We start from the raw sequence: 13,605 nt of genomic DNA on the forward strand, positions 1-13,605 counted from the left end.
GTGGAGAAGGGCCATAGTAGAGATGGCCTAGGTATGGGTAAAACTTCGGTTCAGCAGGAGAATAATCAGAAACTTGTTGTAACTGATTCCGCACCACTTAGCTCTACATACATAACCGGTAAAGAAAAACAGGCTATATTAAATCCCGAGGGCAATCCGGTAACTAGACAAGTAAAGAAAAGCCGATATATCAATCTTCCCCCTGACTGCGCACCTTATGTGGCTGTTTTAACTAATGTGACGCCCATTGATTTCCACTCAGGTCAGCCATTTGAGGAATCTCATGCCTCATTAAAAAACAAAACGGTATCATGGCTGAATAGTAGATGTGGTTTTCCAATTGCATATTCTGATCAAATTCTGTCAATGCGGAGAGTGAATTGGATTGGCCCATCTTTAAAAACATCTAGTGGGGATTGTGTAGTAGTTAACTATAAACATCCCCAACACGTGGCTACAGTTTTATTAAGAGCAGCCTCTCTAATTCAGAATGCAAACAGTGTGTGTGTACGTCCCCTTGGTTACTTTTATGCTCACCTTATTCGAACCCCTTCTCATCGTGGGAAAATTGGTCCATTTACCTCTACTCAGCCTCCGGTTTCTGAAGCTGCATATCGGTACAATGTTGATAACCTTTGCTTGAATGGGGTCAATGTTGTAACGCAGAATAGATTTGATTCACTCTCAGGCTTGGAGGCGTGCGATTGACATGAGGAATCTGATGGACAGGTGACAGAGACTTTGAATGAAACGGGACAGGAGGAAAGCACACGGGCAAAACTGAATGGGAACAATGTAATTTCTTGGAATATTTCCGGTTTGGGTGCTAAGATGGAGGACTGTAACTGGATTATGTACATTAAGCAGTTTCAGGTTATCTGTTTGCAGGAGACCTGGTCAGTTGACTGCAACTATTTTCTGGAAGGTTATAAAGCATTTTATGTCCCTGCAACAGCCACAACTAGGGGAAGACCAAAGGGGGGAATGGTGACGTTCATCTCTGTGGCGCTATCGTGTAAAACTCGCAGAGCCATAACTAGTAACTCTGGTATTATTGGCCTAATTTTAACGGGAGAAAACTGTATGCTCGGTTTGGTCAATTTTTATAATGCTGTCAATTCATGCTCAGTTACCAGTCAGTTATCAGCCCCGAATGTTTTTATTATAAACTCTATGAGGGATTGTATCCATAATCTCATGATAATGGGCGATTTCAATGTTCACCCTTGTGGGGATGTTCTTTTGCATAGTATCTCTGACTTGCATTGCCCGCGTTTAGAGGGTTTGCATCTGGAACACACGACAGAGGGGGAATTTTTTATTGATCTACTTAATGATTTAGATCTATCATTGACCATGGGACTGATGGACCCTACAAAGCATTTTGAGATCCCATCCTTTAAGGGGCATGGCAGGGGAACTTTTATTGATTATGTATTAATAACTTTGCCAATGCAATTCTTTGTGGATTCCTTTGTCATTGAATATAGTGAATTCAGTGATCACAATCCACTCACTGTTCACTTGAGGGGTCCCTGGATAGCTAATGTAGATACAAGTCTCATTACCGGTATGGTAAGTACAACTGACGGGAGACGTCGTCTCAAATGGTCTAAAATTACCCCAGATCTGTTGTACAAAGATATTAAATCCCTTTGTGCAGATGAAATTCTGGTTTGCACACAAGAAGGCCCACAACCGAGGAAGGTTCTTGAAGCCTACCAAAGTTTGTCGGTTAAAGTGACAAAGTTATTGTCAGTTCCAGCAAAGAAGTCAGAATCTGTGGGACCCAAGTGGTTCAATCGAGATTGCTCTAAAGCAGCCAGAAATTTAAGGTTGGCACTAGCAGCTAAACCGAGAATAAAGGAGACAGTTCAATTGTGCCGTAAGCACTATAAATCTATCATTACTAAACACAAGGAATGCCTTAGAGAGGAGGCTTGGAGAGAGATTCTGGACCCTTCCACTTTGAGGTGTAGTTCTAGATTCTGGGCGTTAATGAAGAAACCTTTCCTGGTCCAGGTACCGGGTGATGGCCTGGAATGCTATATTCCAAAGGAGGAATGGGAATCTCACTTCAAGCAATTGTACTGTAGCCCGGTGGAAGAAAGGACCATCTTCGCCCCGACTGACAATGTCAAGATGATTAGCTTCTCTAGGGGGGAGGTCATGGAGGGCATTGTGGGTCTAACAGCAGGGAAAGCTCCCGGTCCCGACGGGATTCCTCCAGATTTATTTAAATCTGAGCCAAGCTTCTGGTCACCTATTTTAGAGTCTGTCTTTAATGCAGCAGTAAAATATGGTTGCCCACAATCCTGGGGGGTCTCCACGATTGTCCCGGTCTTTAAGAAAGGGGACAAAAGTAGCCCAAATTGTTACAGGCCCATTTCATTAATAGACTCCATGGTCAAACTTATAGGTAGAATCCTACTGCAGAGACTTTCTGATTGGACGATGGAAAATAATATTATGTCCATCGTACAGTACAGGTTTTGCAGTGGACGATCAACTGTGACGCAGTGTCTTAACCTTTTTTTTATGGAGAAGTGTGGCTCACCGGTTAGAGGAGGCAGACCCTGATGCAGAGGTCAGACCCGGGACCAGGGTTCAATCCCCGACGCGGCAGGTTCTTGAGTTCAAAATGTCCACGGACTTGATCATTCTCGCCTCGGTGCCTACTCGAATCATGGGTTCACACTCTGCAACTCTGGGCAATAGCTTGCTTAATCTCCACTACGGGCCCACCGCGATGGGATGCCTGGTCTTCACCTTGGGGATGCCCAGTAGGGGTTATCTCACAGGGAAAGCCAGGACGGGTTCCCAAAGCAAGCGCCTTGAGACCTTATGGTGAAAAGGCGCTATATAAGAACGTATGATTTACGATTATTATATACTTAGCAAGTACACTGTGGCTCATACGGGCACCATTCACCTCGCCTTCATGGACTTGTCCTCAGCCTTCGATTGTGTAAACAGGGGAAGGCTTTGGCAGTCCATGAGGGCAAAGGGTGTAGATAGTGGAATTGTCAATTTCCTGGCTGACTTACATAGTAATACTAGAGCTAATGTGAGATACTCCCAAGATCTGAGCACAACAGATAATTTTGACAACAGAAAGGGTGTTCGTCAAGGTTGTATCTTTGCCCCCTTTCTTTTTAATTTTTATATTAACGACCTTGATAGTGTGTTGCAGAATGTACAGTCCGACTGCCCTAGAGTTGGTAGGCGGGGGATCCCTGTACTTTTATACGCAGATGATGCGGTTTTAATTTCCAGAACTGAGAGGGGCCTTCAAGCTTTACTAAATGCTTTCAAACTGTTCATGACGGACAGAGACCTTATGGTCAATAACTCAAAATCATTTGTCATGCATGTTGGCCAACAACCAAAAAGGAACTTTTCATTTAAACTCGATGATGTAGTGATTCCTATAACAAAGACATTTTCATATTTTGGGGTCCTTTTTGACTCCAAGCTTAATTGGGGTCCTCATCTGGCAAAAAAGAAAGGGGAACTGGTCAGGGTTAACGCCTCCATCTTCAATTTCGCATCGAAATTGGGTAAAAAACCTATTAGTGCCATGCTGAAACTTTATAATTCAAAATCAGTAGCAACTGCTACTTATGGGAGTGAAATTTGGGGCTACACTGACGGTGGGCAGTTGCAGATCGCTGAAAACTTTTTTCTGAAGCGTATTTTGTGTGTTCCTGCAGGCACACCTAACCTCTCGGTACACGAAGAGCTAGGGATGCAATATTTAGGTGACATTTTTTCCTTACGCCCATTAACCTGCTGGCTTAAACTGTGGTTAAATCAGGATATACCATTGACTCACCTGATTATGAGCGATTATATGACCCAGGACAAGGCAATGGCTTCCCCTTGGATAAAATATGTGAAATCCTGCTTTGTCAAGCTTGGCTGTTTGAAATTGTTCAAACAACCTATTAAGATTGTAAAGGGTGATCTGGATGTAATTAAACGGGACTTCCTTTTGGATAGGAAGATCCAGAGGGAAGAAGTTGAACTTCAGAAACAAAGTGTAAGAAAGTTTGTTATGCTGAAAACATGTGACACTGCAGAGCCATATCTGATGGGTTCACTGACCTCCCATGAAAAGTTCCTGTTAAAAAGGTTCAGGTTAAATCTTTTTCATCATCTGCTGATCAGACCTAAAACTCATGTTTTTAACAAATTGGCAGCTCCCTGTGGCTGCGACGGAGAGTCTCCTCAGGATATGCTGCAGTTTATATTTTTATGTAGATTTTATGAATACCCACGCAGGCGCTATCTGGTCTCTCTTTTAAAAAACTTAATTTTACTCAGATCAGACCGGCTCTAATGTACTTACAGCTTCTGCATAATGACAGTATTCTCCATATCACTGAATTTTTAAAATTGACAGTTAGGTTAAGAAATTGTCTGGACATGTAATGGCCCTATATGATGAATGCACTAGTCACTTTTCTCCCGTTGTAAAGCTGTTATTGCACTTTCTCACTTTGGCACTTTATCTGATATATGTTTATAATGAATGTGTTTTTAAAATTGGTTTAAATGTTATGTATATGTACTTTTATGGTTTGTGTAAAACCGAATAAAGTTTTTGAGCTAGTATTTCACAAAACCTTTCCAGGATTGCCCCAAAATGTTTTTGATGGCAATAGAATTGCAGTGATAATCACAACTTGCTACTATACAGTGCTTGCTATCACAATTATTATCTGCTGTTTGATAGTGCTGTAAATAACCGTTCCAAAACGGTAATCTGCAGAAACCCTAGATCACACAACTAGTCTTTGAACAATAGCAACTCTCTTCCAGCCCGAGAGATTTTCCTTCAGGAAATGATGCAGGACGTTGCTTCTGTTTTGAACACAGCTCTGCTGCTATAGAAGACCGTGATGCCCTAGATGTGAAATGGCGAGGTTTTTTTTAGTATAACATCAAACTAACTTGTGAATTGTGAGGTCTACGAGTCCTCAATTGCAGAAAGGTGGTAGCTATCAAAGATATTTAAAAAAAACGGTGGGAGTTAAGGGAGGCAATTAAAAAAAACATCAGAATGATGTAAAACTGTTCTGACTGGTAAACATTGTGCAAGTGGTAAAAATGGGAGGAACCTGAAATACCGTGTATCTTTTCTGTGTGTGCACATTTTTAGTTTTGAGATGAATCTGCTGCGTGTGACAAGCTGTACAGCATGAGTGAAGTGATAAAAGTGCGGACATTATATGCATGCTGATAATACTGCATATACTGCACTGATCTGCCAATAACTGTAAGGCAAATGTAGAATGGTATTACTTTGAGATAATCCTCATATATTACCATAAGAACGCAACAGTGGTTCCAGAAATATATCCAGTTTCGGTAATCCTGCTACTGAGGTGTCGTGTCAAATATAAAATAAGCACCAACGTGTTTATTTGGTGGGATCACTGGACTGGAAATTAAATCAAATTAAATGACAAAATGTAATACAAAGAACGCACCGCTTCATCAAAAATTAAATTAAACTTTTGGAATGTTGCATGAAGTTTGGCTGATGCACAATTACAAAGGAACTTGAAAATTGAGTTTTAGTCAATCCAATTTGAACTTCGGGTTTTCTGGTTTTGGAAGAAATTGGAAACATGTTCTGTTAGCAAACGTCTCTTCTAGATCTTTCATTTGATTCGATATCTGAAGGCTAAAAGGGTTGCCTGCAGTTGATACCAAATTTTCTGCAGATTTTTTTTTGCAATTGTTGAGAAATATAAAATTGGTTAAAAATTGTAAGGATGATACTGGAATTCTCATTGTCAAGAAAATATTTAGCACATTTTTTTCTAATTTGGTGAACAGCATGTATCAGAAACTTTGGATATCCATTTACTTAAAAGGAGCCTTGGACTAAGGTGACAACAAGAAAGACATCTTCGGTGATAGATGCAGTTAGAGAAGAGGCATTTCTTCCTTGAAGGCTGTAGATGTTCATCCTGAAGATACAGTGTCACCCCCTCTCTATTCAAATTTCATGAGGGCTCCATTTTCACGTCCATTTCTAGTTGCTAGGGACCACCAGGTTGGAAACATATTTTCATATCAAAGTGAAATTTGCACATTTTTCAGCCTATCTGTGGAACATCCTGTTTCACTAAACAATTTCAATTAAGAAATCTAAAAAAACACAAATTGTGGGCTTCCATCCCGTCTCGTGTGTTCCCAAAGATTCCCATGTTTGAATAAACATCAATGACATTCAGCTTGTTCTTCGTAAGGATAGTGACTGTGACATTATGGTGCACTGGTTCCTGAAATGGTTGATGGTGCAGGGTGAGCTGGGGGTAACTGGCTGGCGTTTACACTGAGCATGACTGAAATCATGAAAGCTGATGACACTAAAGATAGCAGTCTTACGGTTCACCCTCTAGTGAAGATTTTCGAGAATTGAGGGTGGGGGGGCTAACGCAATTCACAACTGCCCATTGTCCCGCATCTCAGTAGTTTCACTTGATGTCTGCTTTTTCTAAATCAAGCCCTGGTGTGAAACACGTTAGACTATATATTATTGGCAGGATTGATGTTAACTTCACTGGCATCCATTTGTGCAAGACATCAGAGGAGATTTTAGGGACTGTCCAGTAGAACCATTCGTTCCACTCTTCAGTGGATCAAAACTCAAAAGGCTTCTCAACAAGATCCTTCAATGTCTTACCACCGCAGGAGGCATCTCTGTCGCTATTGATATAGAGGATTCCAGGAGGGACTACATCAAAGCACTGTATTTTGGCCTAAATATCGCTGCAACTCCTACCAGGGGTCCGAAAGGCATAGATAGAGGGACCCTTTCACTCCGACCTCCTCGATTTGGAGCCTTGTACTGCCCTCGCATCAGTGCCTTGATTCCTTTTGTGACCATGTTAATAGAAGCCCCTGCCCTGTTGAGACTCTTTTTACTATTTATTAAAGACAAAAGTTGGTGTTTTAATCCATTCTGCTCTTTGCATTTAGCCTGTCGCTGCTGTTCAGCTCATGCTGTAGACGATCCTGCTAGGGCGGTCATGCCTTTAATGTGCTCACTACCAGTCCCTGATTTGGTGCACTTCGGATATCCTCCAGATAACACTGGTTCAGGACTCTCTTAAAACATGGCTCCTCTCTATCCACAGGTCTGCCTAATCTCTGTGTCTCTGGCTACTTTCTAGTGTCTCCTGTGGAACACCAAGAAACCTGCAGCATGTTTACACTGTTGACCTACATTTGCAGATCCTTCTTACAGCTTGCACAGAGGACAGATAACAAATCTTACCTCCAGAAGGGTGCCAAGTCACTCTCAGGTTGTGCTGCTGCACTGAAAATAAACATTAATTTAGCCCTTTATAACTTGTCACTTTTCTCTCCTGTCAAATTAGAAATCAGCTGGGTACAATTGCAGTCATGAGGCGGGAGTGACATGCCTTCTGGGTGACTCGAAACAGAAGTCTAAATTGGCCAAAAAACGCATCCAAAACAGCTGAGCATCTGCCGGAATTAAAACAAAAAATTACAAAACAACTTAATTGTTTGATTCATTTCACTATATAAATACCACAGAGAATGCGGCTGTGCGTTAATAGTATTTTCCTTGATTCTGTTTTTCCACTGGCACTTTCCACTCGCAATTAGCTGCTGGCACTAAGGATAAGTATTTGATTAATTTCTGCCCAACTTGTTCATCTTTTCATTTGACATTTGAAACTGTGAAAAATATCAATAATATAACTTTCAAAAAAAGTCAGGCACTGATGATTTATCAATGCGTTTGAGCAAAGATAGAGTTTTTTTAATATATATAATCTTTATTGCTTGATTAATTAAAAACATTGCAATAACAGCATCATATTTCTCCAAGAAAAAAACACATTTACATTTTAAAACAAGAGATCTTCTCCTTACATAATACAAAAAACAATCCCATAAATAAAATTTAAAACCTTGTTAATAAGCCCAAATCTAGCCACCTTACATCTTTAATTACATAATACAGTTTAAAGTGACGGTGTGCTTTACATACTTTTCCATGGATATCACAAAGAAATATTTTCGGCCAATAAACATTCATTTCCCATCCTTTCGAATGTGCTAATGTTTCAAACACCATTGTACCAAAAAAATGTATATTCAATTAGTCAAAATTAAAAATCGTTGAAATCAATAGCACCAAGGTCATAAAATTAGAGGGGATCTACCCTATATTAAACATTTATCTGCTGCCATTAAAAATGTTACCAATTGACATAGACCAGGCAATGACATGATTAATGCCTGTCGTGCAGACCTCACACCACTCATCAGAAAATAAGGTCTGAGAAAAAAACGTCCAAGATTAGTCAACTTTGGGCATACACATACTATATGTACAAGAGTTTCCTGTGGCCATCCGCAGAATCTACAATTAGAGTCCGGCCACTGTTTAATCCAAGAAAGAGTGCCCTCCTTTGTTGGGTTTATACCCATACGTAGCCTTAGAATTTTTTTTTTTACTTTACAGAAAAGAAGACATTTAAATATGGCTGAACACGCGGGGATTGATATGAATTGATCACGTACCATGCCTAGTTTTTTTCAGCTAAAGCGATTTTATCCAATTTAAACGATTCCGCTTTGATATGCTTTTTTAAAATTAATTTATAATGAGGCATTTTCAAAGCTGACAGTTCAATTTCCAAGCCGATATCTTGTAAGGATGCTAAAATAGAAGCTCTTCATTATGCACTGTAAGCAGATTTATCAATTTCCTGCCAACAAATATTCCCTAAAGATGCCAGGGCTGATGTTGATAATACAGCCATACATTTTAGGAAAGATCCTTTTGATACCAGGCACTCTCTTTGAAGACCGAATTCCAGTCTAATTGCTGCTTGACACACTGATCTGTCAATTCCAAAGGTTGCTTTAAAAACCTTAACAATCAGTAAATCAAGCAACTTCACATCTTTTCCTCTAGTAATCGGAGAACCATAAATGATGCTAGGTTGTAATTTGGCATTGATTTCTTTTAGAATTAACTCATGTGATTGACAGTTCAGTGATTTCTTTAAACATTTAAAAGCATGGATTAACGTCACAGTCTTGGCCCTTAAATCTTTAAGTTGAAATTTAAAAGACATATGATTATCAAATATTACCCCTAGTTATCTATACGTTTTAACCATATCAATTGTGCTTGCTCTGGCTTTCCAGGAATTAAACTTCTGTTTAACTACACCAATTTTCATCACTTTCATTTTTTTGACGTTCAGTTCAAGGTCATTCTGCTGTATATAATCATCAAAGGCAGTAATAAGTCTTTGTAGGCTAATGGGGGTATGGCTCACAAGAATCGTATCATCAGCATACTGGAGGTAGCTAATTTGCACTCCCCCAATCCTAGGAACATGACCATTGACAACATCAAAATGCTGTGAAAGGTCTGATAGAAATAAATTAAATAAGCAGGGGGCAAGAGCACAGCCCTGCTTTAGGCCATTATATGGTCTGATCCTCCGTGTTAAGCAATTACCCTCCCCAATCTTAACTTGAACCTAAGTGTTAGCATACAGAATCATAATAGCTTTCAACAATTTCATTGGAATTCCCAGATCTGACAGTTTTTTCCATAACAAGTTTCGAGGCACAGAATCGAAGGCTGCCTTAAGATCAATGAAAGCAATATATAGATTTAGCTTTTTCAAGACAGCCTTCTCCGCAAGCAATGTTAGAGCCAACAAATTGGTGATAGTGGATTGACCTTTCTGAAAACCAGTATGATTGAATGGAATAATACTCTCCTTCGTAGCCCAGTGTTCCACATCTATTAGAAGACAGGAAGCAAACACCTTTGCATCGACATCAGTCAATAAAATTAAACGATAATTAGCGGGGTTTAAAACCTTACCGCTTTTATATATTGGTTGCACTATGCTACCTTGCCACGACTCTGGAACAACCCCCAATTTCAAAACATCCCTAAATAGATTATGCAAAAAGCCTGCCCACAGATTACTATTAACACGAAACAGGGCATTCGGTAACCCATTAGGTCCTGGGGCACCATTTGCTCTCAACCCTCGTAACAGGGTCAGTACTTGAGTACATCTTGGAATTTCTTAATCAAGATTTGGATCAGGACTAGAGTTAATAGCATGATCATTAGGGTTCAGATCGGGGCACTCTTCATTGCCCGCATAAATTAATGATATATTATTTGCTTCACATGAAGCCAACCTATCTGAGTGTTTTCCCACCCCAGCCGATACACCATACAAATTGGTTATAAACATTACCCAACTGGGTTCGGGTATATTTACAGAAAAAGCCCTACAGCCACCCCTTTCGAGTTTATTAATAACCCCCCAAAATGTTTTTGCGTTATTTTGCTTAGTGGCGGATAATAAGCTATTCCAGATCCCCGTTCGATTTTTAAGTTTTGCTTTCCATATTTCTTGTTTATAGGTCTTCTTAAGTTCCTTCAGCTTTTCTTTATACACTGTGTAGGTCTGACAAAATATATGGGCGAATGCCTCACTAACAGCTCTATTGGGTACTTTATTTAACCTTAATAATTTGGGGGAAACCATATTTTATGTATATTCAAATTGGTATTAATTTTCCTGATCTTACGAGTAGAAAATTTCCCCACGATGGACTCTGTGATAGAATTCCATTTAATAATCATATTCATATCACCCTGGGTGCCCTGATCACTTTCCTTAATCAATGCCTCAGCCATTTGCATAATATACTCCTTTTTGTCTAGATTCCAAACCAGCCTCCTCAAGTTGTATGCCGAACATGCCGAGTTGGGAAGATCCTTAGATTTTAGAATACTTTCTACCAAAAAATTAAATTTTACAACCTGAGGGTCGTGATCACTTTCTGGCCGGTCGATTGCCTTATATTCAGACACATGACATCTCATATTGTCCGAAATAAATGTATAATCGATGATTGAACATTGCTTAGAGTGTTCTTGAATGTGGAAATTGGTCCAGATTTTTCTTTTAACTGGCTGGTTCCAGCCTCTGACATGATATGACTGCCATCCTTAGCTAACCCTCCTGAATTAAAGTTAGATTCTGAGTACCGAAATAATTGCAAATTAAAATCACCCGATACTGTTAGACCAGCATCCGGGTGTTGAAGTATTAAAACACTCAGTATATTCCGAAGGATATACAACTGAGCAGACTTATCTTTACTTGCACTCAGATATATGTTAAGAAAAACTAACCTTAAATCAGAGGTATTTACCACAAGGCATTGCAACCAACCCATATTAAAGTCTACCACTTCCACAGTTAGATTTAAATTAGCCGCGATATAACACGACAATCCACATTTTGCATGGCCAAATTTATTGGATTTTACTGCTGGAATGCTATATTCATTAAATCCGGACAAAGGGGTCATTTGTTCACACCATGTTTCTTGGAATAATAAACATTTAAATGAGTTTAAAATAGATATTGAATCTGGATCAGACAATAAATGATGCAAACCATGGACATTCCAGGAGCATAGACTAATTTCATTTATTTTATCTTCAGTAACACAGGTTCAGCAAGGATAGAGTTTGGGAATATATATATATATGCTGTTGTGTCCAGGTACTGTTGTTGGGCTTGGCAGTTGTTAGCTGCCCTCTCTGTCTCTCTGTCCATACAGCTATTCGTCTAACTCCTTGGGAAATCAAAAAGAGACAACTGGTTAAGAAAGTAAGTTGGATCTTACCACATACCCATGTATTACAGACGTGCCTGCCGGTTGCAATGGATAGTTGTGCCTGTTTTTTTGTACCCTTGAGCATCTTTTATATTAAAAAGGGAGTAATGCCAATTTTGCTGAGGCACCTCTTGGAGCCACATGACGACAAATGGTTTCCTCTCATCTGCATTGAAATGAGGGAACTCTTTCACCCTGACAACTGTGCATATTAACTCCTTCCATGCTCATGACGAGCTCACCTCGTCATGCAGTACACTGCTCCTGTGCTGATGACGAGCTGACCTTGTCATGAACAATGATAAATCTGACTTGTCAGCACCCAGCGGGAATTGCTGTAGCAGTCAAGGTGTTAACAAAACATGTGCAGGGGCAAACAGGCAATGGTGACTCACACTAACTGTGGACGTCCTGTAAAGTGCTGCCAACTCAGAGCACTCCAAGGCTTTTGCTGCTTCGACAAAGGTAGAGAGATGCCAGGAACCCCAGGAAATTGCCCTGTATGACGCAGCTTACACACTCAGGGCCTCATTCATGAAAAGTGACGCATCGCTGTGTGAAAGCGTCACTTTTCATTGAGCCATACTCGCGACATGATAGATGAGTCATATTTACTGTATGAAGCATCATGTTGCAAGGAATGACAGGTATATCAGTTTTACTTACATATCTGTCGGCCAAAAATGATGCATTGCTGAAGTTGTGTCGTAAGTGTGAAGTAACTCCAGCAATGCAGGGGGAGGCAATGGATATAGCATGGGTCACCCTCATGACAGGCGTAAGGTTTTGACGCAATTGCATCTTAGAAGTGGTGCATTGAAATCTCATAGATGTCACTGCGTCACTTCTACAAGGCTTACTTGTGTCGGAACGCCCCCCCTTGCATACATTATACCTGATGCAGGTATAATGTAGCGCCGGGGTTTACAAAATGATGCATCTGCTTAGATGTGTCACTTTGTAAATAGGGCGTAACAGGGGGCATGTTTAACGCCTCCGATGCATCACAAAAAGTGAAGCAACGGCAGCGCAAAACGGTTGCAAGGCCTCATACATAAGGGCCTCATTTATGAAATGTTTTGCATCGCTGCGTGAAAACAGTAATGTGTCACTTTTCATTGTGCCCTCCTTGTGACATGATGGATGCGTCATATTTACTGAATGACGCATCATGTCACAAGGAAGGACAGATTTACTGACGTATCTGTTAGCGCAAAAATGACGCATTGCTGGAGTTGTATCGGAAGCATGATGCAATCCCAGCAATGTAGGAGGAGGGCTATGGATATTGCACTGCATCCCTTACTCCTGTCATGAGGCATAAGGGTTTGATGCAAGTGCGTCCTAGAAGTTGCGCAGTGACATCTCATAGATGTCACTGCGTCACTTCTACAAGGCTTACTTGTGTCGCCACGGCCCCCCTGCATACATTATACCTGGCGCAGGTATAATGTAGCACAGGGGTTTACAAAGTAATGCATCTGCTTAGATGCCTCACTTTGTAAATAGGGTTCAACAGGGGGCATGTTTTATGCCGTCGATGCATCACAAAAAGTGACGCAACGGCAACACAAAACTGTCACAAGGCCTTATAAATAAAGCCCTCAGTGTCTGCCTGTGCGAGAGTTCTAGGCCCCCTCTTTAAAATCAGGTTGGTCGTCATGCAATGAAACATGAGCCAGCTGTTTGAAATGCTATATTGTCTCCAGTGCAAGCACAAGTTCATGCCATTAGGTTTAGCTAAAGCTGTCTGGTTGCAAAAGACCTATTTTCAGCTAACCAAGAACTTATAATGGGCTTCAATCAATCAATCAATCATGCCATTTGTATAGCGCACTACTCACCCCGGAGGGACTCAAGGCGCTTGGGGGGAGGGGT

At 40.5% G+C, this 13,605-nt stretch overlaps 1 protein-coding gene across 1 annotated transcript; it reads left to right on the top strand.

Annotated features, from left to right (window-relative positions):
- Positions 1 to 825: 825 nt before the first annotated feature.
- LOC144767468 (uncharacterized) lies at positions 826 to 3,649 on the top strand. Its single transcript, XM_078650887.1, has 2 exons — positions 826 to 2,548; positions 2,899 to 3,649. Exons 1-2 carry the CDS (start codon positions 832 to 834, stop codon positions 2,970 to 2,972), a joined length of 1,791 nt encoding a protein of 596 aa, XP_078507013.1. The 5' UTR covers positions 826 to 831; the 3' UTR covers positions 2,973 to 3,649.
- The last annotated feature ends 9,956 nt before the right edge of the window (positions 3,650 to 13,605 follow it).

The sequence above is a fragment of the Lissotriton helveticus genome, chromosome 7 (assembly GCF_964261635.1).
Source record: "Lissotriton helveticus chromosome 7, aLisHel1.1, whole genome shotgun sequence".
NCBI classification, from domain to species: domain Eukaryota; kingdom Metazoa; phylum Chordata; class Amphibia; order Caudata; family Salamandridae; genus Lissotriton; species Lissotriton helveticus.

Excerpts from the sequence above, each read along its gene's own strand:
- LOC144767468 (XM_078650887.1), top strand. The coding sequence starts at position 832 with ATGGAGGACTGTAACTGGATTATGTACATTAAGCAGTTTCAGGTTATC. Across the intron at positions 2,549-2,898 it reads CCTTTTTTTTATGGAGAAGT|CAAGTACACTGTGGCTCATA; the intron begins GTGGCTCACCGG and ends TTATATACTTAG.